This window comes from Martes martes (assembly GCF_963455335.1).
Source record: "Martes martes genome assembly, chromosome: 11".
Classification (NCBI taxonomy): domain Eukaryota; kingdom Metazoa; phylum Chordata; class Mammalia; order Carnivora; family Mustelidae; genus Martes; species Martes martes.
The window spans coordinates 3,190,659-3,218,197 of NC_137899.1; the positions used below are offsets into that span (position 1 = coordinate 3,190,659).

General features: G+C 52.6%; 1 protein-coding gene across 1 annotated transcript in view; it reads left to right on the forward strand.

The window, feature by feature from the left end:
- The window catches only part of ABCA13 (ATP binding cassette subfamily A member 13), a gene marked incomplete at both ends in the record, with an annotated part of 337,321 nt that overhangs the window by 247,413 nt on the left and 62,369 nt on the right, over positions 1 to 27,539 (forward strand). The window contains 6 exons of the mRNA XM_080818179.1: positions 8,696 to 8,750; positions 10,506 to 10,683; positions 12,297 to 12,412; positions 17,433 to 17,589; positions 22,054 to 22,307; positions 27,344 to 27,536. Of these exons, the coding sequence (XP_080674305.1) occupies positions 8,696 to 8,750; positions 10,506 to 10,683; positions 12,297 to 12,412; positions 17,433 to 17,589; positions 22,054 to 22,307; positions 27,344 to 27,536 (953 nt within the window). The remainder of the gene's footprint in view (positions 1 to 8,695; positions 8,751 to 10,505; positions 10,684 to 12,296; positions 12,413 to 17,432; positions 17,590 to 22,053; positions 22,308 to 27,343; positions 27,537 to 27,539) is intronic.

Below are 27,539 nucleotides of genomic sequence, written 5' to 3' on the forward strand. Positions count from 1 at the left end.
CAGCCCAGAGTCTCCTGGAGATCTTCTCTCTTTCTCCCTCTGCCTGTCCTGCCTGCCTGAGTGTGCACGTGCTCTTTCTCTCTCCAAATGAATAAATTAATCTTCAAAAATGTAAAAAATTAAAAAAGAAGAGAGGAAGACAGAAAGAAAGCCATTGACATACCTCTTGGAAAGTTCATAGATTTCTCTTAATACTCTGTTGGGCCAAAAGAACATTTTCGTCCTTCAGATCGCACCAATAACTCACAGTGAAGTAATGAAAAGAAAACAACGGTTGGTGCGTATACTGATGCTAAGGCAGGTCTGTTCATTTGGTGGAGATGCCTACACACATCTGGGCCTTGATACTTGTAGAGATGTACATTTTGTAAGAGGAACGGACCCAAAAATGACTGTTGGATCGGAGACAAGTTAAGTATCTTCTATCATAATGGGGATCAGACAAAAGCACAGATGTGCATTTTTACAAATGACAGATATACAGAGTCTGGAAACCATGATGAGAATAGTAAATGAGGAGCTAATGTGACACGTTTATACATTGCTGTGGGCCAATCCTTAGAAAAGCCAGAATATAAATGAGGAGAGTAATCAAACAAAGACAGATCATTCAAGTGTATTCAGAATTTGCATGTTGAAACATCATTTCTGAAGACCTGTGACACTGCCGCCCCAGAGCCCCTTCCTTTCCTCGAGGACTGAAACTGCAGTAGCTCCCAGGAGGGACCTGGGCCCCTTGTTAATAACATCATCAGCCCCAGATGTCCTCACAATGGCATTGTCACCTAAATACAGTTCTGAGCACACACAATGCAAAGGGACTAACAGCCCAGTTACAGAGATTGTGCGTTGCAAGAATGTGGTTTTCACAAGGAGGATGTCAAAGGCTATACACGATTTTTCTAGTTAGACAAAAAAAGGATAAGCTGGGATCCAGAAAATCAGGGTTGTGGTCTCACTCTGCCGTGTTCAGCCTTAGATAAGTCGACAGAACCCTGTGCCTCGGTTTCCCTCCCCGTGTTCCCCGCCCCACCACCCCTTACAGCAGCCCCGTCTCTAACTTGAGGGCTGTCCCAGGACAGGCACGTGGCAGGATGCCGATCTGTGAGACGGGTCGTGTGAGATGGGTCGTGTGAGACGGGTCGTGTCCCCCCTCTGTCTCTGTGGATCTGTGCCAGGAGCTATGATTTCTGAAGTTACTGTTTTAAGGAGCAGCCGGCAGGAATGCGAAGGGTGTGTGGTGGCGTGTGGACACCCGTGCTCTCCCTGCCGCCTCTCTTCCGGGGGTCTAGGGAAACTCGGGACTCGCGGGAAGGAAGAGGGTCGCCTCCTCTGTGCTTTCTCCTGTCTCTCTCTCACTGTTGAGAAAACAGGCCCGCACGGCACTGACTCTCAGTCCCCCCACCCTTTCTTGCAAAATGCAAAATCTCAGCACCTGTGTAGGGAGATGTCATTTTGGTGTTGACGTGCGTACGTTCATTCCTGCAGAGCTGCTCCTAGGGAACGTAGGGATAGCAGATTGCAGTGTGGAAACGAGCAGCTCGGGCAGCTTTGGTAAACCTAGCGGCTGCCCGCCCCAGGGTTCCTGGTGAGCACCTGCCAGCCCTCTTGTCTGCCTGCTTCGAGGTCAAGGGGCTGCCCACCAGCCCAGCGCTGGGCGCCGCGCGTTGTCATCGGCGCCGGGTCCTTCCCCGGGGCTCCCTCCCCACCCACTCCCTTCTTGGTGCTGCCTCCTCTGTGTCCTCCCGTGAGTGGACTGAGTCCCACTGGGGAACGGGTGCTTGGGAGGGCCGAGGGGAGGAGGCTGCCTGTCTACGCCCATCTGCAGGGGCCTCACGGGGGGAGCCTGTTGAAAGGACACGTCAGATCCCTACAAAACCCCGAGGAGATGTCGTCATTGTCGTCTGGAGCCCAGATTTCTATCGCTCAGAGCAGAGCATGATCAGGATGTTGATACAGGTCTGACGCTGATGCGAGGCTGGCTGACCAAATCCGGTGGTAAATGCCCAGCAGGACTCGCGTCTCTGAAAGCAGGTGGAAGGGTTTTCCTGCTTATCCGATGGCTTCCTTCTTAAGCACTGCGCTGTAAAGCCCTGACTTTCTCCGTATCTTATTTTCCAAAGAGCATTCCTCACTTTCACCATAGCCGTCAAGATCTGGTGAATGGTGGCCTTTTAAGCAGGGACCCAGGACTCTTCTGCAGCCTTGAGCCCTGAGCTGGAGGGCTGCCTTCCAGGGCCATTGGGACCCCCTACCAGCCCAGGAGACAGCCATGGAGCATGCAGGCTTCTTCCAAAGACTGTATTTAAATATTTACCGTGTGTAGAATATGTAAATCAGAGGAGTCTTGAAAGTCAGCCCTGGATGGAGAGCTGTGTCCCCCCGAGATATGGAGGCATAGAGGCCCCGGGAGGGGAGGGCCAGCCGCGGTACTTGGTGGGTTTCACCAGCTTTGTCCTTCTCACACCCGGTGTGGGCAGACCCGGGAGCCAAAAAAAGACAGGGCGGGATGGCTGGCGTGGCTGCTTCTCTCCGGCAGCCGGTTCCGTGCCATGCATCATCTCCTCTCCCTGCTGCCCTAGGGAGATGCTCATGCCTGAGCTCGCGTGTCTTTGCCACCACCGTGTCACACGTGGAGGGAGAGTTCTCGCTGCCCTGTGTGCTGGCAGGTGACTTGAAGACACTCACAGCCCTGGGATCCTGCAAGCGTGGGTCCTGCCCGTGTCATTCCCGTGTCACCTGCTCAGGACATTTGTCACCATTCTGCCCTCCCGTTGCGGCTTCTGGAAGACACGGGTGTGTCCAAGCTGGAACTCTTCACGGGGGTCCGTTTGCCCCAGTTCCCCAATGCTACTGGCTGACTTACAAAGATAGTCACACAACATTGTACCGGCTTCTGTATCATGGAAGTCATCATCCGGTGTCCGAGTGAGAAAAATGTATCCCGGAAATGTCCAGAACAGGGGTGTGACGCATGGGGGACCACAGGAGCTGTGGCTCACTTCCCCGGGGCGGAGGGCCAGATGCAGTCCCACCTGCTAGAGTGCAGCCAGGGGAGGCCAGCGCAAGTCCAGGACCTAGAGCCAAATGAAGGGTGTAAATTCATCATGGAGGAATGAGGAGACAGAAGCCAATACCAGAGTACTGTCTTAATCATCCAGCAAGGACCCTGCAGTTGAAAGTAAGGAAGTAAGAAAAGATGCTTACGGAGGCTGCCTGTCTACGCCCATCTGCAGGGGCCTCGCCTGATCCACATAAAGCGATCACAGTCATTGCACATTCTGTAATTGGACATCGGCAGAAGCGCTTGCTGCTTTTTGCTGCAGAAGGATCCAGGCAGGGCCACTGGACCGGCCACCCCCGTCTCCCTCCCACCATACAGATACGTTCCCTGGAAAATCAGATGTGTGTGCGGAAGAGAGGCATGTGGCACGCTGGTGGGCAAAGGGGGGTGGCATCTGCAGCCGGGAGTCTGGAACCCCAGCTACAGGCTGCCGGACGTGGGAGGCTTTCTCGGTGCCTGCTCTCAAGATCTGGCTTCTGCAGACGGGGGAGCTCGCACGGATGAGACGGAGCTGCTCTGTAGGAATTCTCACACGCGCCTGACATCCTGCACCACGGACAACACGTGACCACAGGTGGCTCCTCATCGACGCTGGGATGCTGGCACCTGGTCTCTGCTCACGAGTGTGTAAGGGCTCAGGACCCGAGAACCGCCTTTCCCTTCCCTTTATGGCTCCCTGTGCTTCCACGGGAAGGTGTTCGGAAACGGACATCATCACCGAGCAGCCGTGAGGAGGGAGGGGGCCGGACGAAGAAGCACAGATCTTCCTTGAGGTACGGCGGGGTTTTGTTCTGATAAACCCATCTTAAGTTGGAAATATCGTAAATCAAAAATGCTCTGATTCCATACAAATTTTAGGATTATTTGCTCCAGCTCTTTGAAAAATACTGGTGGAATTTTGATCGGAATGACATTAAAAGTATAGATTGAGTGTTGAAAAACAAAAATAAAACTGGCGGCATCACGTTACCTGATTTCAAGCTTTACTACAAGGCTGTGATCACCAAGACAGCGTGGTACTGGCACAAAAACAGACACATAGACCAGTGGAACAGAGTAGAGAGCCCAGATACGGACCCTCAACTCTATGGTCAAATAGTCTTTGACAAAGCAGGAAAAAATATACAGTGGAAAAAAGTCTCTTCAATAAATGGTGCTGGGAAAATTGGACAGCTATGTGTAGAAGAATGAAACTCGACCATTCTCTTACACCGTACACAAAGATAAACTCGAAATGGATAAAAGACCTCAATGTGAGATAGGAATCCATCAGAATCCTCGAGGAGAGCATAGGCAGTAACCTCTTCGATATCACCCACAGCAACTTCTTTCAAGATATGTCTCCAAAGGCAAAGGAAACAAAAGCGAAAATGAACTTTTGGGTCTTCATCGAGATCAAAAGCTTCTGCACAGCAAAAGAAACAGTCAACAAAACAAAGCAGCAACCCACGGAATGGGAGAAGATATTTGCAAATGACAGCACAGACAAAAGGTTGATATCCAGGATCTATAAAGAACTTCTCAAACTCAACACACACAAAACAGATAATCGTATCAAAAAATGGGCAGAAGATATGAACAGACACTTCTCCAATGAAGACATACAAATGGCCAACAGACACATGAAAAAACGTTCATCATCACTAGCCATCAGGGAGATTCAAATCAAAACCACATTGAGATACCACCTTACACCAGTTAGAATGGCCAAAATTAGCAAGACAGGAAACAACGTGTGTTGGAGAGGATGTGGAGAAAGGGGAACCCTCTTACACTGTTGGTGGGAATGCAAGTTGTTGCAGCCACTTTGGAGAACAGTGTGGAGATTCCTCAAGAAATGAAAAATAAAGATTCCCTATGACCCTGAAATTGCACTACTGGGTATTTATCCCAAAAATAAAGATGTAGTGAAAAGAAGGGCCATCTGTACCCCAATGTTTATAGCAGCAATGGCCACGGTCACCAAACTGTGGAAAGAACTGAGATGCCCTTCAACGGACAAATGGATAAGGAAGATGTGGTCCATATACACTATGGAGTATTATGCCTCCTTCAGAAAGGATGAATACCCAACTTTTGTATCAACACGGACAGGAAGAGATTATGCTGAGTGAAATGAGTCAAGCAGAGAGAGTCAAGTATCATATGGTTTCACTTATTTGTGGAGCATAGGAAATAACATGGAGGACATAGGGAGATGGAGAGGAGAAGGGAGTTGAGGGAAATTGGAAGGGGAGGTGAACCATGAGAGACTATGGACTCTGAAAAACAACCTGAGGGTTTTGAAGGGGCGGGGGGTGGGAGGTTGGGGGAGCCAGGTGGTGGGTATTAGGGAGGGCACGGATTGCATGGAGCACTGGGTGTGGTGCAAAAACAATGAATTCTGTTACGCCGAAAAGAAATTAAAAAAAAAAATGCTCTGAACACAGCAGCCTCCCAAACACCGGAGCTTAGCCCGGCCTGCGATACACGTGCTCAGAACACTTCATGAACCTACACTGGGTAAAAGCCTTGGCTACAAAGCTGATTGTATAATAAAGCGCCGACCGTCTGCTGTAGGTGACTGGATGCTGTACTGAGGGTGAGAAGCAGAAAGCCGTGTGGGTGCAGGAGGGCGGTCGGGACATCGGCTGTCAACCTTGGGACCGTGCACCTGCCGGGTAGCGAGCTGCTCCCCAGCATCCCGGGAGAGGACGTGCTGCCTGTAACTAGCCCAGGAAGAGACGCCATTCAGAATTCCAAGTACAGTCCCTACTGCACATGTATCCCTTTGTACCACTGTGAACTCAAAAAGTACTAAGTGGAACCATGTTACATCAGGAACGTCTGTATAGGAAGAGGCAGGACATGCCCCCAGATGGTGATGAGAGACACGGTACCGATCCTGGTTTTCCAGGGGCAACAGTGGGGCCATCGGATAACACGAGAGTTTGGACGTCATCCTACAGGCGTCTTACGTCCGGGTGAAAAATATGGGCTCTGTGTTTTCTTTCTGTTTCTCTGCAGGAGTTCTCTGGAAGGACTGGAGGGGTTTGGGGATACTGGGGAGAGGCGAGCTGAGAGGCAGGGCATGTCCCCCTTGTCCGGGGCAGGGGTGTGGTATGCGGGACGGGGTCTGGCGCTACGGCATGGAGGTGGTGGGAAGTGGCAGAGCCTGACCTCTCCTTGGATGTGTGGGGAGGGGGCTGAAGGGGAGGGAGGCTGATGTAAGTTTGAGTCTGGTGACTGGGAGGATGACGGGGACGTGAATGGTCCTGCCAAGCCGGGGGCGGGGAGTGTAGGAGCAGGCTGAGCACAGGTTCTCTTTGGCATTTGACGCTCCTGTCAGGTGCATAAGAAACACCCGGGACCGTCAGGGAGGCCTGAGGAGACCCAGGGAGGTCTTGAAACTTCAGGGTACAGAGAGCTCAGGACTCCTAGATGAGGAGGAAAATCCAGCTCCGGAGGGAATTCTGTTTCACCCCAGGTGCGTGACCCCAGCTCAGTCCTGGTGCTGTCTGGAGGAGTTGCAGATCCATGGGGCCGTACCCTCACTTCCAAGCTAGAGACACTCCCAGGAGCCCAGGCCATCCCCAATTCTGGCCAGGTGGGTGTAGTTTGAGGGGTCCCGTGACGCTGCCTGGTTCGATGGTGCACCAGCATGCCTCACGTGGCCAGAAAGCCCTGTGCTTACTGTTAGTGGGGCTGCCAGCCGCCTGGTCTGGGGGAGACCCAGACTCCCACATCCCCTTCCCATGGAGCCCCAGAACTTAGCAGGCCTGACGCTCTGCGCTCAAGTCAGGTGATTTCCTTTGTTTCTTGAACTTGGCTCCTTGGACCAACTTTACCTTCCCAGACAGACCGAGTCTGTGTCCTGTGCTCCTTCGCCCTCCTTCAGCTGTCAGAAGGCATCTGCCCACTGCCTCTTGCCCCCTGTGTGTGTATGTGTGTGTGCGCGCGCACGTGTGCACACACACACACACACACACACACAGGTTAAACAATTCCAAGATGCATCCACTTTCCCAAAAGAATCCAATTCCGGAGCCCTTGTCAGCTCCCCACGTCTCTGGATGTTTTCTCCTCTGGGAAGCTCTCATTGCCGTGATCAGCCAGGAGCCACGCACAGCACGGAATTTACACTTCGGCTGTTTCCAGATCCCAGTGGGACACTTGCCGCATTCACGCGGGATCCCGCAGTTCTGCAAGCACCGTCGAAAGTCTGCGAGCTTTTGCACAAGCCCCCGACAGAGCTTCCTGCCCGAGGCTGCCCAGGAAGAGTGGGAGCTGGCGTGTGCCGGAGGGAGGGAGGTGGAGGGCAAGCTCCAGGGAAGAAAGATGGATGGAAGAAAAATAGGCGGGGGTTACCGGTCCAGACAAGCAGGGGGTCAAGACCGTGCCTCTCGGTTCAGGACAAATGTGTAAATCACGCCCAGGGTCTAGGGAAGCACGCGGCTGGCCTTCCGCACACACGGTGGGAGCCTGCAGCAGAACATCAGGACAATATTAATTTAAAGCCAAACAAATTTTTCTGGAAAACTGGACAGTGGAGTTGCTGAACCAATGGCTTCTACTGTCCTTTCCGCTGGGAGGGAACTTGCATCCGTGAGTGGCGGAGCCCACGATGGAAGGGGAGAGACTGGCAGAGCGGGAGAGGGGAGCAGGTGGTACAAGGCTGGGAGACAAGGCTCTCGGGGGCAGGACGGTGGGGGTTTGGAGGACTCCGCTCTGTTCCGGGTCCATGTCTCTTCCTTTATTTATGTTGACTCACACCCCGCGGCACTTCTGTAAAGATTTAATATGCCTTTGTAAGAGAATGCAAACCGCAGGCGGCAGGCTGCTCCAAGTGAGTGTAAGCGGAAGGAGAACACAAGAGCGGCCCATGACGTGGGGCTAGGATGTCCTCCCACGCGGCCACACACTTAGCTCTGCAATAGCCCATCCGAGAAGGCGGCACCGGCCGGTCTGATGTCTGACGATAACCTGAAACAAGCCATCGTTTGCCCGGGGTTATGGAGTCCGGCGCAGTGTGGACTAGCCTTGGCTGGGGTGGGGTGGGGGGGACGGCATGCCGTGTGAGGTCATGCACTGCCTTTGCGACAAAACCGTTATAATCGATAAGTTGGCGGCGATTTCTCCGTACTGGCTGATGTCCTGCGCGAAGGCGCAAGCGCCCGAGAGGCGAGCAGAGCGAATGCAGACAGGCAGCTCCGCATACCAGGCTGGACCATTGAGACGGTTCACTCCCCTATCGGCCTAGACTTGGCTCTGGCAAGAGGGGTTTTTGTGTTTTGCCCCGCGTTCCATCCAATGATCCCCTCGCATACCGTTGTGTCGTCTTGCTGAGTCTGTGTCTCCCTACAAAACATGGCTAATGACGGACTTATGCCCAGGGATGCTTCTGAGAATCAGATCATAAAGGGTCAGAGCAGCACCTGCCACTCCAGGCACGTGCGAGACGTGCCAGCTGTTCCCGTCACAGCACCTGCCAGGTGCCCGCACAAGCCGGTGGAGAAGAACCGTGGCATGTGTCCCTCTCGGTGCCTGCGGACCTGGACAGAGCAGCCCAGAGCTGCCGTGCGGGCACGGCGTGTCCACCTGCCGCGCTGGGAGAGGGTTCGCGGGCTCACGCCCCCCTTTTGTCTTCCGCAGGAATAACGCTGTACAGCCAGCCGTACGGAGGGGCCTTGCTGAACGAGGACAAGATGTGAGTTGAAGGACCGCTGGGTGAGGGCGGCCCTGATGAGGGGACAGAGTCTTTGGGTTGTTTAGAGGGGATTGGGATCACCTCCCGCCTTTGCCCCGAGTGATGCTGGTTTGGGCGTTTCTTTGCCAAGTGTGAAGACCAGGATGATTGCAGAATGTACCTTGACGGAGCCCGTCATATGCTCCACTGTGTTTCTAAGTAAACATTGTTCTAAGGGCATGATCTCCCTGGAGCTCAGGGACCTCATGTCTTCCAGATGCTTTTATTTGAGAGAGAGAGAGAGAGAGCGCGCACAAGCATGAATGGGGGGGGGCAGAGGGAGAGAGCATCTCAAGCTGACTCCATGCTGAGCTTAGAACCTGATGTGGGGCTTGATTCCAGGACCCCAAGGTCCTGACCTGAGCTGAAGACAGATGCTTAACTTACTGAGCTACCCAGGTGCCTCTAGAAAATTTTGATTTAATTTTTTTTGTTTGTTTGTTTGAGAGAGAGAATGAGAGAGAAAGAGAGCATGAGAAGGGAGAGGGGGGAGGATCAGACTCCCTGCTGAGCAGGTAGCACGACACAGGACTCAGTCCTGGGACTCCAAGGTCATGACCTGAGCTGAAGGCAGTTGCCTAACCAACTAAGCCACCCAGGTGTCCCTAGAGAATTTTTAAAAGTAATCTCTGTACTCCATGTGGGGCTTGAACTCACAACCCTGGGATCAAGAGTCACTCACCCCACGGACAGCCTACAGAAGCTAGGGCGCTTCTCCCTGTCTCCTCCTTTTCCCGCCTCCCTTCCCTGTTGCCCCGGTGACAAAGCTCTGGTCAGACATCGATAGTAGGCAGAATTAGTGCAGTGCACCCTTGAACAACTGGGTTGGGGCGCTGACCCTCTGCACAGTAGAAAATCTGTGTATAACTTGACCCCCCCCAGGACCTACCAAACTGAGCTGGAGATGCAGATCTGCTCGACAGGCGTCCTCTCTCCGAGGTGTTAGGGAGGCAGGAAGCACGAGGTGGTGTCACCTCCCCTCCCTGCACTCATTCTCAGCTTTCCCCTTTAGTGGTCTCTGACACCGGCCACAACTCTGGCCGTGGGCTCGCTGACGAAAAGAGGGTGCCAGCCAGTGGACGGTTGGTGACGAGCCCCTTCTCCCCATGGGCCAGCTGAGACGCTGTGTGCGTGCTGGGCACTGCTAAGGAGGGGTGACGGGGGAGTGTTCTGATGAAGATGTGACCAGGAAGGTGCACAGTGTATGTCATTACAATTACGGGCGCACCTCCCTCCGGTAGGAAATCATTCCGATATTTGGAGAGAGGAAATTCAGAGATGGGCCAGCCACCTGCGGATCTGCAGCTAATGCCCCTTCCAAGTCCCGACAGGTGTTCCGACGCGGGTGGGGCCGGATGTGGGCGGGGGTCCCATGTCACGGGGGTCCCCACAGGGGTGGGGGTCCGGATGCGGGTGGAGGCCGCAGCTCACTACGGACCTCACGCTGAAGATGTCTTTCATTTTAACTGGGGAGTCGGGCTCAGCGGTCAAGAGTAAACCTTGGAGAAGTTTCTAGAAGCCGGCAGAGCTAATCCATGCCTGAAAAGTCGCTGATGGCATTTAGGACAGACTCCATGAGCATGTCAGCATGTGCTGCCCATCATCAGCTCCCCACGAGGGGTTTCCTTGGCTCTTCTCCTTGTCACTGGTTGTTCCCGAGGGAAAGAGGACCCGTGTCCCTGTGCCACCTGACACGCTGTTCTGTCTTGCCCACAGCCTGGAGAGCATCCGCCAGTGTGGCGTGGCGCTCTGCATCGTGCTGGGCTTCTCCATCCTGTCTGCGTCCATCGGGAGCTCCGTGGTGAGGGACAGGGTGATCGGAGCCAAGAGGCTGCAGCACCTCAGTGGCCTGGGCTATAGGACGTACTGGCTCACCAACTTCCTGTATGACATGGTAGGACTGGGGGACGACGTCCCGGGGGCCTGCGTGCCGCCGATCTGTGTGTGTGAGCGTGCGTGTGTGCATGCGTGCGTGTGAGTGTAGGAAGCGGCCGCCTCCCGCTGTCCACAGCAGAAGGTATCACTTCACTGCCAAGAGCTGGTCTGGCTGAGTCTCCATCCATCATTAAGGGTGGCTTTGTAAGACAAAGGAAGGACCAGCCATGCCCTGGAGCTCTGGGAGCTCAGGGACCTGCCCAGACCTGCAGAGTTTCTCGTCGGGAGGGTGACACAGTAATCACACTAACTACACTCTGTTCAAGGGGGTGGGACGGGAGAGGGGGAAGGCCCTCCGAGCTGACCTGCCGGCCCGCTCCAGGGGGACTGCAGCCTGGCCTGTTCTGCAGGGGAGCCGCTCTCCAGGGGATGCCCTGAGGGTCATTGTCTTCCGTCCTCGGAGGACCATAGCAGTGGCCTCTATTCCCTGCACTTGCAGACATCCAACAGGGATCAAGGCCAACGGCTACTTCCGTGGATGCTTCGAGTTGTCCACGTTGTAGGAAAGCGATCGTCTGTCCTCCTCTATACGTTGGTGATGGCGTGCAGGGACCCCAGCTTGCCCTGGGGAGGGAAAGAGGGGGCTTCAAGATAGTGAGAGGTGGAGGCCGGTTTCCAGGACCCCCAGGCGGGGGAACCCAAAGTCTCCCAGGCCCCGGCCAGTCTCCCTCTTTTCTGCAGTCCAGACTTGACGATCCTTTCGTCCCGAGATTCCTGCCTGGGGTTGTAAGGGTGGGAGGATTCTCTCTCTCCCGGTTGACTGTGTTTTCATCTTCGTCCAATCATTTCTGGATGACCGCTCATTTAAGGGACATGTGTGAGGGTCTACTCGGGGCCAGGTGTGTCCGCGGTGCAGGGACAAAAACAGGGAGCGAGGCAGAGACGTTCTCTGCCCCTGCAGCTTGTATTTTCACAAGAGGAAGCAGGACTTAAACCAGGAAAGGGCTCCCATGGAGTCCACATGAGGAGGGGCTCCGAGAGAGGCCCCAGGAGGAGAGTGGCGGGGGTGTGGGAGCCCTGGGGAGGGCACCCAGGGAGGGCCGGAAGGCAGGTGAGGCGCCTGTCCTTGAGTATAGGTGTGCCCAGAGGCCACATCTCCTGGAAGATGCGAAGGTGGGGAATGGTGGTCAGAGCGGTTTCCCAGTGCGGCCCTCACGACACATGACAGACGGGCAGCTTGAACCGCTGACCTCTGTCCCTCCCAGTGCCGGGGGCTGGACGTCCCAGATCCAGGCATGGCAGAACCACTTCCTCCCGAGGGCTCTGTCCTGGGCGTGTAGCTGGTGTGTCTTCCCCGTGTCCTCATGTGTGTCTGTGTCCTGCTGTCCTCCTCTCACAAGGACACTGGTCCTGTTGGATCGGGGCTGCTCTGGGGACCTCGTTTACCCTCCCTGACCCCTTCAGGGGTACGTCTTCTGACCCAGTCCCGTTCTGAGGTCTGGGGGTTCAGCGGATGCGTGGGGGAGAGGGGACACAGTCCAGCCAGAGCTGGGTCTCCACTGCTGCCCGCGTGTCATCTGCAAACTAGCCAAAGTGGACGTGGGACGCCATCCCCTGTTCCTTGTCCCCCAGGTCTTCTACTTGGTTTCTGTGAGCCTGTGTGTCACCATCATCGTCGCCTTCCAGTTAACAGCGTTTACTTTCCGCGAGAACTTGGCAGCCACGGCCCTCCTGCTGGTGCTTTTCGGGTATGTGATGAGAAACACGGCTGCAGAATTACGGTTTGTTTTCGGGAAGAGAACCCCCCCGGGGATGGCTTTGAACCTGCTGCCGGCTGCATGATTTTCTCTCTCTGCAAGCAATTATGTTGCTTCTGCAAGAGCGGACCAGCCGGAGCAGGTGGAGAGCGCCCCGTGGAGGAGGGCGGGTGGCGGGGTGGGGACGGAGGTGGTGCGGGCTGGTGCCTCGAGGAATCCTCCCCTCCCCCCGCTCCACCCCGGGCGCGGGTGGGGACAAGCGGGTTCTCGGCTGTCCTCGCGCTGGCTTCATCTGGAGCTCAAACATACAATCCGGTTAGCTCCAAAATTGCCTTTCAGAAGAGAGTCCTGCGTCTGGCGTGTCTCTGCTCTCCTGTGACCGTGGTGGTCCAGAAGGCTGCCGCATGGTTGCTGCTGTCGCTTTTCTCCGGGGAAAAAAACAGCAAAGGCAGAGAAGTCGCTGTGCACACTTCTCCTTTTCAAACACACTGAGCAGGCTCATTGCCAGTGGTCCCCAAATTGTATACACTTGGTATCAAAAATATGTCTGTATCTAGGCTGAGCGTGTGAGAGAGACTTGCCATGAGGAGAGAAGATAATGAACGTACTTATTTATTATAATGCGAGGTGGATAATTTTTGAGAACCCCGCATTCTGCTTTATTGAGGCCAAAGGTGACAAGTAAAATGATTTTTACGCAGCTCCTGGTGATGTCAATGACCCCAAACATTTAACTAGGGAACAGGATTTAATACGAAGGAGCATGTGTTATTATTAGATGGCTGGATGGATGGATGGTGGGGGGGGAGAGACAGACAGACAGGACAGACAGACAGATCTTTGTGAGAACCGTGATACGGCCACTCACAAACTCTGCAGCCTTGGGAAGAGTCATGACCCCCTCCAGACCCCACCGTGTTCCGTGTGGAGTTTCAGTTCTGTTCAGTTCAGTCGTTCATACAAACCTCACAGACAGTGAGTGGTGACAGGTCCCACTTAATTACTCTCGGCCACACTGTTGCTATGAGAGCTATGTTGCTGTGCAGAGGATTTTATATCTGAAGCTACAAATGCTTGGGTTTGCACCGGTCTATGGTGCCGTGTTGGAAATTTAGGTTCCTGGTTATAAAGGGCCGTGTGCGTGGGTTCCTGGTTCTCAGGAAACGGTCTGGTTTCCGTGCGTGGTCCTGGAGGTTGTTTGGCTCATGAGCACCTTTGGGAGTCTGGATGAAGCCCAGACTTCTGGCCACGTGTGCGGCCACGGCATTTTCCGAAGAAATCGGGAGATTCACAGATCCCTTGACGGCCAGCCTGGGTCAGCCTGAGGTTGTATCTCCAGGCAAGAATCCTTCAGTCAGATGGACCGAGGGGTTTGAAAACAGCTGATGGTGCCACAGTGTCCCAGTGAGGAAGGGCCCCGGGGTGGCTGGCTGGAATCACAGAGCCACACCCCAGGGGCCACGCGTTGCTCCCGTTTACACGGTGGTTTACACGGTGGTTCTCCCCTCGCTGGGCCCTGCCTCGCACCTGACACTGCATGGGCATTGCTGTCCCCCGCGCCCAGGGAGGCAGGTACGTCTGCTGACCCCTCCGTCCCCAAGGAGGGAGGCACAGGGGCCCCGAGGACAGTCTCGGGAAGGCAACCCCAGCCCCCAGACTGCCCTGCAACCTGAAGGTGTTACAGGCATGAAAAGGGACTTGCAATCAAACGGGATTTGGAATCCAAAGAAATTAGGGTTTGGACAAAGGCATAGAGTCTGAAAGAGATGATAGGGAAAAAATGCCCCGGTGACAATTGTCTTTTTTTTTTCGTCTTAATATTCCTGCTCTCTCTAGCCAAGAACACTTGATATTGTAGCTGGAGAGTGAGGAGAATTAGCATCGAAAAGAGGAAAGGAATGTCAGAAAGAAAGAGAAGCTAGCTTCTATAATCATTGAAGCCATAGGAATGTATTTGGTGATTATTTGGTGATTATTTGGTGCTTAAGGCTTGTGAGCACGAGGCTGCAGGGTCCTGATCCAGGTCCTAGAAAATTCACTCACTTGGGGAGGGGCCAGCTTTCAAAAGGAGGAAAACCACCCAGATTCTGGAAGGACTGTGAACAGCATGCCACTAGCCAGTAAGTAAGTAAATATTACATTGCATTTTAATGAAAGTAGAGAGTGTTAGAAACCACTGTAGATATCACTAAAAAATAAATTATGCCCTAGGAGCACATTTTTTTTTCTTTTTTAAAGATTTTATGTATTTGAGAGAGAGAGAGAGAGAGAGAGAGAGAGAGCATGAGCCGGGGGACGGGCAAAGAAAGAAGCAGATTCCCTGCTGAGTGTGGAGCCCGATGAGGAACTCGATCCCAGGACCCTGAAATCAGGACCTGAGCTGAAACCAAGAGTCAGATGCTGACTGGATGAAGCCACCCAAGTGCCCCCCACCCCGCCCCTGCTCCATTTAACTTGTTACTTAAAAAAAAGAAAAAAAAAGATAGGGATCGTGGAGCTGTCAATATGTTGATTTGATCCAAGTATTTGAAAGGTGACTAATGAATATATAGGAAAAAAAAAATGATGGCTGCAGAGCCAGTGGAAAACCATGCTCGAAGTCCGTCCCCTGATGCGGCAGGTGTGGCCGGTGGCAGGCGTGGTCAGTCTGCGGCCCTGTTGCTGATGTCTCCTTTGCTTAAAGACGTAACGCTCTGATCCACTGGTCCAGCGTCTCCGTGACAGGACCTGGCGTGGAAGCTCTCCCTACTGAGTAACAAAACACCGACCGTGAACAGCGTGCGGCAGGGCTCGACGAATCTTCGTTGGTGGGTCCCTCTCGTTCTGACGGGGGACAGGGAGCTGCCCCGTTCCCGGACTGCCCTCCTGACTGTGAGTGAACATCCCGCTGTGCTTGGTGGCCTCCTCGCCGCATCACACGCCTGGTCGGGTGTCCCTACCCAAACGCCCGAGCCCCCCATCGCAAGGTTTAAACGAGAGACTTGGCTGGACACGGTGTCCTGTACGGAAGCAAGGGACACCTGGTCTTTTGTGCTGGAGACCTCAGGGGACCGCGGTGCTTACCTTCGGCGACCCCAAGAGCTGTCCTATGGAAAGAAAAGCGACGGGTCACAGAAGATAGAGTTTGGATCGGTGGTGTTAAGAGATTTTGGGGTCACTCTGAGAGGGCATTTCATGGCAGGGGTAGCTGCCCCAAGATCTGGCTCACAGGTTGCTGGCGTTTACATTTCTGTCCTAAGCACCACTTGGGATGCTGTTGCCTCAGCCGGTTGTCCCGGCAGGTGCATGAGGGAGGACCACACTTGACTTCTGCCCCAGAAGGGACAGTAAGGGCACGTGGGGTCCGATGTCTCTCTGCAGGGCTTTTCTTCTGGTGCGGGGCTGGACCCTTCAAAGCACCAAGGATCATGACCTACCTCTTGGGTAAAAATTTAATTATTTAATGACAATTTGATTATTCGGTACAGTAAGTATTTATGAATAATTGCTTCCAAGCTCTCCCCTCCACCTTGTATGCTCTAAAATAATTTCCATCGTGCCCACGTTACCAGGCAGATTTTTGTTGAGACGAGTTTCCAAAACAGAGTACGATTTTATGTGTGATAGTTCTATGTACGGTACTTTCTGAATTCTGAGGATGAATCGTTCAACCCAAGGACTCACTCTGATGCCAGGGGTTCAGATAGAAGAAGGAACTACAGGAAGGTAACAGCCCACCTCGAGGGCCAGGCCCGTCTCCCACCAGTTGGAGTCCCGTATGTTGCAGAACCAGCGAACCCAGAAGGAAACCCGGGCTTTCAGGAGGGGCTGAGGGATTTCAGGTGCACCTGCCAAGTCACGCTAGGAAAGCGGTGGTAGGTCTGCCTCCAGGCTGCACATGGGGACGTGGGACAAAGGCTGCGGTTTACAGGGAGTGACTTGTGCACCGATGTTTGGAGCCATGACTCCCGGACCCGCGTCCTTGAATGGGGCGCGTGCTTCTGGGACAGACGCCGTGGGAGGTGAGCCAGGGATGCAGCTCAGCTCCAGGGTATGGAGGAAGAGAGATGTGTGGGTGTGTTTCTTAGAACCCAGTGCCATCGGACACGGGTATGGGCTGCCTTGAAGGTCAGGCCCCTTGTTCCCCAGCTTTGCAGTCACACGAAAATGAATCCCGGGGTCAGCCTTGCCTGCTGTCAGCGGCAGAGCCTCCCTCTGGGTCTCCTGACCTTGTGATCCCTTCCGCATCTGTAGCTTGGGACCGCACACCTGCCTCCGGGGCTGCCGGAGAGGGAGGAGGAGGAGGGCTCATCGTGGAGGCCCACAGCACAGGGCCCACATGGAGAGGACGCTGAGAAGGAAGCTTTCCAATTTTACCTTCAAGCCTTCTTTTTTCTTTTTTTTTTAAATTTATTTATTTGAGAGAGAGAGAGAGAGAGAGCGCGCATGGAGGAAGGGCTGAAGGACAGAAAGAATCTCAAGCCGACCCCACGCTGAGAGCAGAGCCTGGCCCAGGGCTCCATCCCATGACCCCGAGGTCATGACCGGAGCCCGAGTCAAGAGTCGGACGCTTGACCGGCTGAGCCACCCGGGAGCCCTTCATGCCTTCCTTTTGTGCAGAGCTCTGCGGCTTTCCCTTCTTGACAGCTTTTGATTCTCCCTTCCACACCTACGAACTCTTTGTGCTTGACTGACCAGAATCGGAGCAAAGAAGCCAGAGCCAGGCTTGTCCCTTGGGGGAGGGGCGGCGGGGACGTCCACGACTTGCTCCAGCTCACGGAGCTCCTGGGGCAGGTGCCCTTGTGGCCCAGTGGTTGACCCTCCCCGGGGCTGCTGCCATGGTCCCCAGGGCTCCCTGGAGCTCCCCAGTGCGCTCTGTGTTCAGGAAACACCGGGGGATTTGTTGTAAAAGTGGGATTCTGTTCCCTGTGGGAGGGAAGAGGACCAGGACAATGAGACTCATCTGTGCTTCCGTCCTTGTCCCAAGACACGTGACAGGAAGACAAACGTGACTCTTCCCTTTACTCTGTAGGTACGCAACTCTCCCGTGGATGTATCTGATATCCCGGATCTTCCCCAGTTCGGACGTGGCGTTCATCTCCTACGTGTCCCTGAACTTCATCTTCGGGCTCTGCACCATGCTGATGACCACCATGCCCCGGCTGCTGGCCATCGTCTCCAAGGCTCAGGTCAGTGGGCTCCCGCCACGCCTCTCAGGGCAGCGGGGAATGCGGCCTCGTGCCCCTTCTGCTGCTCCTCCGGCTGGAGGTGAAGCGAAATGAGCCACTGTCCACCATCTCTAGCCCCCAGATAGAGAAGCTGCCCCTGAGGCACACAAACACCAGCGCCGTTATGAGAGCCGAGCTCGGATCTCCCCGTTTGTTGATGGGTTCCTGATCCGCGGTCGGAAGGATGGATGGGCGTCCCGGTGTTGCAGGAGTAGTGGTCCGATCCCTCTGTCTGGGATCCCGTACTGCGGGGTGGGGTTGGCTGCTGGGGCCGAGCACGCTCTCCGACCCCTGGAGCATACCTAGTTCTGCTACGTTCGGAGTGTCGCAGCAGAGGGCTGCCCTGAGAAGGGGCTCCGTCTCCCCCAGGGAGAGGGTGAGGGAGCCCCTCTCCAGAAACCCTGTCTCCAACGGGTGTTCACACTGGTGAATCACTTTTGGGGGGCGACCCCCAGCAGGCATCTCGGTCAAGCTGGATACAGCTGTGCCCCTGCCATGCTCCTCCCACCTCTTTCCTCCCCCTGAAGCCCACCTGGGTCTTGTCTGTTTTCACCCCTCCTCAGCCTCCCCTGCGCTACCTCTGGGGACAGGCGTTGGAGTTTTGCGTTGCCCTCTGTCCTCTTGTTTCTGTCCTTTTCATCCCTGCTCTCTGCTCTCTGCTCTCAGCTCAGACCACTGTCCCTTCTGACTCCCTGCTGTCCGCCTGGACCGCAGGCCCTCCGTCATCCCAGTGTTGGATTGACTCATGGGGGGAGAAGGCAGCCTGAGAAAGGGCCAGCCCTGCGAGTTCCGGAGGCTGTGGTCCTGGCCCGTCACAGGTGAGTCGGGGATGGACGGATGCCTGCCTCACGGGGCAGGCTCTCTTGCTCTGCCCTGGGCTTGCGCAGACCGTCCACTCTCCAGCGTGGCTCATACAGTTTTTGGGGAGGTCGTGCCCCGCATTGGCATGGAGACGCTAAGTATGGAAACATTCATTATGCATTCAGGGAAGGAAGCAATCTGTTGTGATTTTTGCGGAGCTAGTGTTGTCACGAGTTTGTATGAACATGTCTGGATGATAAGTAGGAAACGGCGATACAGTTGTGGGGCGTTAGCTTGAGGAGGACACGGAGGCAGCCGAGACAGCGCACGTGTTCCCTCCCAGCCCCGTGGATCCCCGAGAGGACGTGGGCCACCCAGAGTGTCCCCACGACCTAAGCTGAGAAGGGAGGCAGGCTCAGGGCTGACGGACACTCCCTCTGGTGGGAAAGGCGAAGCTCGAGAGGACAGGATCACAGGACAAAAGCAAAAGGAGGAGGGATCACCTGGACCCAGAGAGGAGACCAGCCCGGAGGCTCTGTGTCCGTGACCGTCCAGCACTGAGGTCAGCGTCCGGTTACAAAATGGGTCAGGCTCAGTTGTTCACACATAAAAAGAGACATTTCATCATTTGCTAAGGTCTCTCTTTTCCCTTGCCCTTCATTTTGGTGTCGTTTGCTGAAGAAACCCAGCATCGCAATGGGTAATTTCAGATCTTCACGTGTAAGCTGCGGAGCGATAAATATATTCTTATGGAATCAGTCGAGGGTGACTAGGTTCTCAGATCAGCTGTGTGAGCCAGGAGACCAGGATTAACCATTGTGTGTCCCAACTGTGTTGTTAATCAGGGCAATTTAATTTTTACCACATCAGAATTTTTTAAGCTAATGTCTATAGAAAATGCATTTTGGGTTCTAACCCACCATCTCGAACACCTTCGTTTCCCACCGGTGAGGATCTCCCGGTTGGCGGGGGCAGTGGGTGGGGAGAGTGGAGGGATGTCCAGAGGGCAGTTGCTCATAGTTCCAGTAATTTCTTTTTTTGCATACTTCATCAGTTCGCAGTTATCCTAGATTGGATGTTTATGGATGGTTATTCCCTGAATTTGTGCAGTTATGTCCTGTCATACGTTACTTTTGTGTTCAGGTGTCGTGGACGGCTCTGTTCTCGTTGCGGTAGGGACAGCTGTGATCCCCTTGAGGCAGATTTAAAGTCTTTGTCATGATTATGTCTGTCCCTTAGGTCCCACCTCCTGAGTCAGCAGCTGTCCTGCTCTCCTGTTGCTACATTGTAACCAGGGAGAGAAGCTGTTGTCACGTGGCACATTATTTGACTCAGGGATGGACACAGTTTTGTAAACACTGGGATTAGTAAGCCCCTCTAAGACTGGTTGCAATCCTTAAAGATGGTGGACAGTCAGGAGAAGAGCTAAGGGAAGAATCAGAGGAAGCATCCGTGTTTTTTCCTTGTCTGGACGCCAGAGACAATCGGCCATAATGGAACAATTCATACCCCTTTGTTGAATCTTTGTCGCTCCCAAATTACGTTATTTAAGATTGCATTTACATAAGTCAAGCTGTCCCTTTGCATCATAAGGGAAAACTGGACGCGGTCTAGGATGAAATATGTAATCGATGATTTAGTAAATTTTTCCTTAGTATTTGTGATATGGCCCATCCCATGTCGTGTTTTCTAATGCATTCCTCATGATGCCTTTGCTCCCTTATAAAATATTACTCTTCAGATGAATTTGTGAGTTTGAACATAAAGAGAAAATGACTGTAAAACAGCCAGCCTAGTTATTTTTTTAAAGATTTTATGTATTTATTTGACAGAGAGAGAGTGAGTGAGAGAGAGCACCAGCAGGGGGAAAGGTAGAGGAAGAGGGACAAGCAGGCTCCCCGCCGTGCAGGGAGCCCGATGTGGGGCTCGATCCCAGGACCCTGGGATCATGACCTGAGCCGAAGGCAGACACTTAACTGACTGAGCCCCCGGGCGCCCTGAGCCTAATTCTTGATGATTATTTCTATACCCTTGCCAAGCAGCTGTGGCTCCACGCTTAGCTACACCCTATCTAAAAGTCAGCTCAGAGGACCCCTTTGCCACGAATTTTCTCCACAGGCTGTGTTCCTGGGTAGAGGGATTTTATTCCTTGGGCCAGAAAGATCGGGGCTGCATTCTGGTCCTACCACTAAGTGACCTGAACACATTCATCAGCTGCTTGAGGCTGTTTCTTGCGTGGTCACTGGGATCACCTCTCAATACTCCGCGCGTTTATTGAGGGAGTGAAAGGCAGTGACGCTCCATCAAGGTGCAAACACACGATACTTTCCAGAAAGTTCTGACAGATGATGATTAACACGGGAACAATTCTCATCTCCTTGTAAAATAAAGTGAACATTCTTAAAACACCAGATGGTTAAAAAAAAAAAAAGTAAATTCTATGGGAGATGTTGAATTTTTATATACATTTAATTTAAAAATGATATTGCCCAAACGTATGCAGGCTGTCATGTATATGTTTATTTTCTGTGCAGTTTTATACTATATGCTCTCTCTTTCCGTCTGCTCCCTTATTCATCCTTGTCCTTGTCCTAACACTCGATTGTAACATGTTTCATAGAGACAGCTACGTACATTCAACATTTACTATACGCTAGTTTCATACTAGGTATCTTCCACGGTATTTCCCCGCTCTCGGCAGCAGCTCTCAGTACTGTCTGCTTGTTCGAATGCTCCTTGGCCCGTGGCTCGGAATGTTACCTGTATGTCTTGCCTGGGCTGTTGTAACACCTGCCACAGGCTGGGGGGCCTGACGAGCTGATGCCGTGCCTCACCGTCCCTGAGGCTGGGCATCTGGGATCTCGAGGTGCCCGTAGAATCAGCTCCTGGGCAGGACCTGCTTCCTGGCTTGGAGACGATCTCCTTCTCGCGGTGTCCTCATGCAGCAGAGAGGGCAAGCTCTCGGGTCTCTAACTCTTCCCAGGAGGGCACTGATCCCATGATGGGGGCTCTGTTTGCCTGACCCCAATCGGCTCCCTAAGGTCCCACCTCCGAATGCCATCACAGTGGGGGTTAGGGCTGCACCTGTGAATTTGGGAGCCACAAACATCCAGTCCATAACATTTCACTGCCCATCTCGCCCCTCCCCCGCACCCAACACATGTCCTTCTGCAGGAGAATACATGTAGTCCATCCCAACACACCCCAAAGTCTCGACTTATCCTAGCTTCAACTTGAAGGTCTTTACCGAGGTCTCAGCTGAATCGGGTGCGGGCGAGGCTGTAGGTGTGATACGTCGTGAGACAGAATTCCCCTCCACGTGTGAGCCTGGGAAGCGCGCTAGTTATGTGTTTCCGAAGCACAGCACAGCTGTGGGACAGGCTCGGGGTAGGCGTGCCCGGCCACTAGCGGCACTCAGAAGGAGGAAGCAGGTGAGGGTTCCCGAGCACGTCCGCCACCCAGAAGGCGAAGCCATCAGACCTGAGCCTTGACACCGACCCTCCTAGGTTTGCTGGCTGTCTGGGCCTGTCACTGAGTGGCTGTGACCGGGGGGACCTGGATCCAGGACCAGCAAAGGGAGACAGATTTCCGGTTGATTTATTTCCCCTCTCTCTCACTGTACAGAATTTACAGAACATCTACGACGTCCTCAAGTGGGTCTTCACCATTTTCCCTCAGTTTTGCCTGGGGCAGGGACTCATAGAACTCTGTTACAACCAGATCAAATATGACCTGACCCACAACTTCGGCATCGATGCTTACGTGAGCCCCTTTGAGATGAACTTCCTGGGCTGGATCTTCGTGCAGTTGGCCTCGCAGGGCACGCTGCTCCTGCTCGTGAGGACTGTGCTACACTGGGACCTCCTGCGGCTGCCACGGTATGTCCTGCAGGGCTCAGCCTGGGAGGGCCCCGGCTGCTCTACAAGGAGGGAGGGAAAGCTCCGTCCCAGAGAGCACAAGACGACAAACGGGTCGGATCCGTGTGACACGCCACGCTGATGCTTGAAGATTCTGATTTTATATTGCTTTTTCTTCTCTTTCCTTTCTTTTTTTTTTCTTTTTTTCATGGACATGAGTCACCCACGCTGGGAAGGAGAATATCAAAAAAGATGACGTGCCAACCTGTGACATAATGGTTCTAATGATTAATTTTCCCCTGTGATTAAATTCCCTCTTACTTTGATGGTAGCATCTAGGGCAAGTTTAGTTGATACCATAACAAAGTTAATTAATTAATTAATTATTTTAATTTTTTTTTTTGAAGATTTTAGTTATTTATTTGAGACAGAGAGAGAGCACGAGCAGAGGGAGGGGCAGAGAGAGAAGCAGCCTCCCCGCTAAGCAGGGAGCCCGATGCGGCTTTGGATCCCAAGACTCCGGGATCATGACCTGAGCTGAAGGCCTATGCTGAACCAACAGAGCCACGCTAAAATTTTAAAAATTTATTTTTATGGCTAAATGACTTAAACCTGTAACATCAGGAATGGACGGAAGGTCGGCACTGATAACCACTTGCCCTTTGCCAGATCCTGCCTGTTGTCATTAATGCTGTGTTCTCTCTGTTAGGTGACAATGAACTTCAAGTAGCACAGGGATATATCTTTATCTATATCTATATCTATATCTATATCTACATACATATATGTATTATTAGTTAATACTAACACTTATATATATCCCACATATAAGTACGTAATTGCATATAACATATATATATTTTATTTATGTTTATGTCAATGTGTATATATTTGTAGATCCATAATGTGGCCCATCTACACACACACACACACACACACACACACATCTCTGTTATTCTAAGTGGGATTTAAGGCGACTTTGCGCAGGTGTCTCGAGCATTGTCAGGTAACACAGGGCAGACACACAGGGAGGAAATGTGTTTTGCCGGTGTGTGTGTCTTCCTGTGACGCACCAGGCCCCCATCCGTTGTCTTGGTCTTTCCAAGAGCTGCATGTGTCTCTAAATTCATCTCTGAGACGGACCCTTCATGGAGAAATTACTAATTAGGACCGTGTCATTGGAGAACTTGTTAAGGACTGTGGACACATTGTGACTATTTCATGGCGATGTCTTTATAGAATCGTTCCCGTCCCTCATTTCGCGACACGCTTCCTGCAGAATTCCTTTCAATCTGCTAGAGCTGTGAGCTGCCTTCACTATCCATCCCAAAGCTCTCTTGAATTGGCCCCGATCCTTCCGGAGTCTTTAGATTTCCAGTGTCTGACTGAATGTGGAAGAGAATTCTGAGTGCCTTTCAAACATAATTGGTTCCATGATGGCCCCTCACGGGTTTAATCTGTTTTAAAACCTAGACCGTAGAATCCCCGTGGGTAGATTTCAGGGTGCCCCGTTCTCGCCGGGAGCATCAGAGGACTTCTTTTTAAAAGAGCAGACCCCCTTTCTTACTTGGCGGAGCCTGCAGTCCATGGTATTTTACAATAATGGCTTTGCTCTCCACAGGGGGTCATCAATATTTACTGGTCTTTGTCAGTGAGGAGGCTTATGTGGAGGTGGAGGTGTGATCTGATTGGGACGCTCGCTGCCTGCCTCCTCCTTACCAGGGACTATACAGCGACCATCTCGCTAAATTAATTTGTTTTTTAAGTCCTCATCTGAGGGCCTCTGGGGGGCTCCGTAGGTGAACCGTCTGCCTTCGGCTCAGGTCGTGGTCCCAGGGTCCTGGGATCGAGTCCCACGTTGGGCTCCCTGCTCAGTAGGGAGCCTGCTTCTCCTCCCTCGGTTGCTCTCCCTGTTTGTGATCTCTCTCTCTCTCTCTCAAATAAACATAAAATCTTAAAGAAAAAAAAAATAAAGTCCACGTCTGACCAGGTCACTAATCATTGCCTAAACAAGAAACCCCAAGGTTCTTAGCTAGGCCCTCCTTGAGTCGGGCATGTGATACCCTGTGAGGCTCTCCATGACCTCCCCCTCGACCTCCATGGGTGACATTTGCTTCTGGTGGTCTGCTCAGTCGGGGCCTCTGGCAGGACTGAACTCCCGCCCTCCAGCACCCACCTCGTGCTGCCCCCCCACCTCCCAGGGCCTCCCATGCCTTCCCAGCCTTCCTGTTGCAGCCTTTCTCTCTCTACTCCAGTGTGGCTTTGTAGTGTTTATGTGTCACTCTGCTGTGCCTGACCGTCCGCTCTGTCTCGTGCGGAGCACCGTGCACTGGTGTTGAATCATGCGTGGATGGGAAGACGCCGTCCCCAGCACCTGTCAGAGTTAGTGCCTGTTGCCCCCATTCCCCCCGCCACCCCCCACAACCCAGGCCAGCAGTGTCCACGAGCAGGTGCAGCCACCTCCTCCTGGCTGTCTGCCGGGCTTGCTGAGGTCCTGAACTGGGTCCGCTGCTGGCCTTTGGTTGTCTGCTGAGAACCCACGTCTCCATGAGAACCTGAGCCCTGGCTGAACACCAGGCAGCCCGGGGGCATTTGGGACCGTTTTCCACTCTTCTCTCCAGTCTGGAGCTGACCTGGCCTTGTGCGCCCAAGGTGCTGCCGGGTGCGAGCAGGCAGGTGGCCCGGGGAGCATTTCTCTGCTGCCTTTGGGCATTTGGACTCTCTGGTGCCTGGGCGTCTCCTTCTTCTGTCATGGAGACACTGGTTTTGTGCTAGTCAGCTGGTAGGGGTGCGGTGGTGCATTTCGGAGCCCTGTGTGTTGGGCTGTGAGGTGGCCAACGAGAAGTGACCTTGGGCCACTGTCCAGCACCCACTGTAAACAAATACACTTTCCTGCCTCCTCCCCACCTGGAACCCTGAGATCAGAAACTCTGGGGATGAGCCTGAGGGGGGACCCATAAAGCTTCCCAGGTGCTCCCAGTGAGGACAGGGTCAGAACTGCTGATGGGGGGACCTGGGCATGAGTCTCGGAGAGAGGGAGGAAGAAGGACTCTCTTCTCTCTGAGTCAGAAAAGGACAGCGGAAGGCCAGGCCAGAGGAAGGGTCCAGGGACACACCTGCAGCCAGAAAAGGGGGAAGCAACCACCACGCTGAAGAGTGTGAATTTGGGTGACGTTCCACAAACTGAAGGGAGAGCAAGCGCTGTCACTGCCTTCGTGACCTGTTCCATTAACCACTCTGGTCATAACCACTGTTCTTGTTTTGTTTTGTTTTTTAAGATTTTATTTATTTGACATGGATCACAAGTAGGCAGAGAGGCAGGCAGAGAGAGAGGAGGAAGCAGGCTCCCTGCTGAGCAGAGAGCCCGATGTAGGGCTCCATCCCAGGACCCTGAGATCATGATCTGAGCCGAAGGCAGAGGCTTTAACCCACTGAGCCACCCAGGCGTCCCTTGTTTTTTTTTTTTTTTAACACATTAAAGACCATTATGTTTTATTCACTAAAATACATTAAGTTCAGGGGCGCCTGGGTGACTCAGTCCGTTAAGCAGCCAACTCTCGGTTTCAGCTCAGGTTGTGATCTCAGAGTCGTGGGACCAAGCCCCGTGTTGGGCTCTGTGCTCAGTGTGACATCTGCTTGAGACTCTCTCTCCCTCTCCTGCTGCCCCTCCCCCCATATAAATCAAACCATCAATCTTTCTATAAAATACATTAAGTCCACATTTAGCCTAGGTTATACAATTCCAATCCACCATATAATCCTTGTTTCCGCTACAGAATATAAATATTACAGAGCATCCCTGTGCTGATATAATGATCTTGGAGTACTGACTTCTGTAATTTCCCACAGATCTTGTTTTTACCTCCAGTGATGTGTTTCTCATGCTTTTGAATGTTGTGTGAATGGTGTCATGTAATACATACTTCCAAGTAGCTAGCTGTATTCTCTCATCTCCTAGGTTGTGTGTTCAATAGATTCTGTATTTGTTCAATGATGATTTTAGGCACAGAAAAAAACAATGCAGGGAAGGGACCTAGGATGCTGGGAGCTGACAGTGGATATTTTATTTTAAATGCCTTTCTATCTCAAAATAGTTTAAGACTCATAAGAAATTGCAGAATTCATACAGAGTCCCTGTGCAGCCTTCCCTCAGCGTCTCCCAATGATACCATGATAATTTGGTCGTATATTACACGACAGTATCACCTGGGCAAAACCAGGAAGTTGATTTTGGTACAGCCTCAACTCGGTGGTCTGTACCCATTTAATGATTAAAATGTTGGTATGTTACGGGGGAAATTGAAATTACTCTAAGGTCAAAATGTGCTAGGTTGAAAATCACAAGGAAATTGAAAAGGGAGCTGCTCAGATTTAGAGCAAATCAATTTGAATCGAAAATTAAATTTGTATTCACCTGACAACACTTATTAAATCTCTCATGCACGGTGTTGTGCAAAGTACTTGCTGTGCAATGCTCTTACACAATCCAATGTGTTCTATGTAACCATAACATTTGTTACAGTTTGTTACAGTTCATCTTTTTCTACCTTGTTAATTCTTTTTCTACCTTGCACAGAAGTCTGGCAGGTTTTATTATTCATAAAACTGAAAAGCACCTCTAGTTGAGCATCTGTCCACTTCACTGTCTTTTCCTTCCCATTACGGGATGAACGTGGTCCCTTGCTTGTTATCTTTTCTTAAAGATTTTATTTATTTATTTGCAAGAGAGAGTACAAATCCAAGGGAGAGGGAGAGAGAAAATCTGAAGCAGACCCTGCCCTGAACGCAGAGAGCCTGACACAGGGCTCGAAATCACGACCACAAGATCATGACCTGAGCTGAAACCAAGAGTCATCTGCTTCACCAGCCGAGCCACCCAGGCACCCCGGACTCTTGCTCATTATTAATCACAGTGGCGGAAGTAGGGTGTGTGGACCAGAGCTGACAGTGCGGCTCAAGACCATATCTGTTTCGACGAGTCTCTGAACTTTCTGTCTCTCTTGACTCTTCCCTTTCCAGGTTGCAGTTGTGAATTAAATCTAACTTCATCTTTCCAGGGGTCAGTCTGCCATTCAAGGCACAGTCACATCTTCCAAGGACACAGACGTGGAAAAAGAGCAAATAAGAGTGTTGAAAGGAAGAACCAGCGAAGACCTTCTCGTGTTATACAACCTTAGTAAAAGCTACGGAACCTTCTTCAAGAGGACCACCGCTGTGCGAGATATTAGTCTGGGCATACGGAGAGGAGAGGTA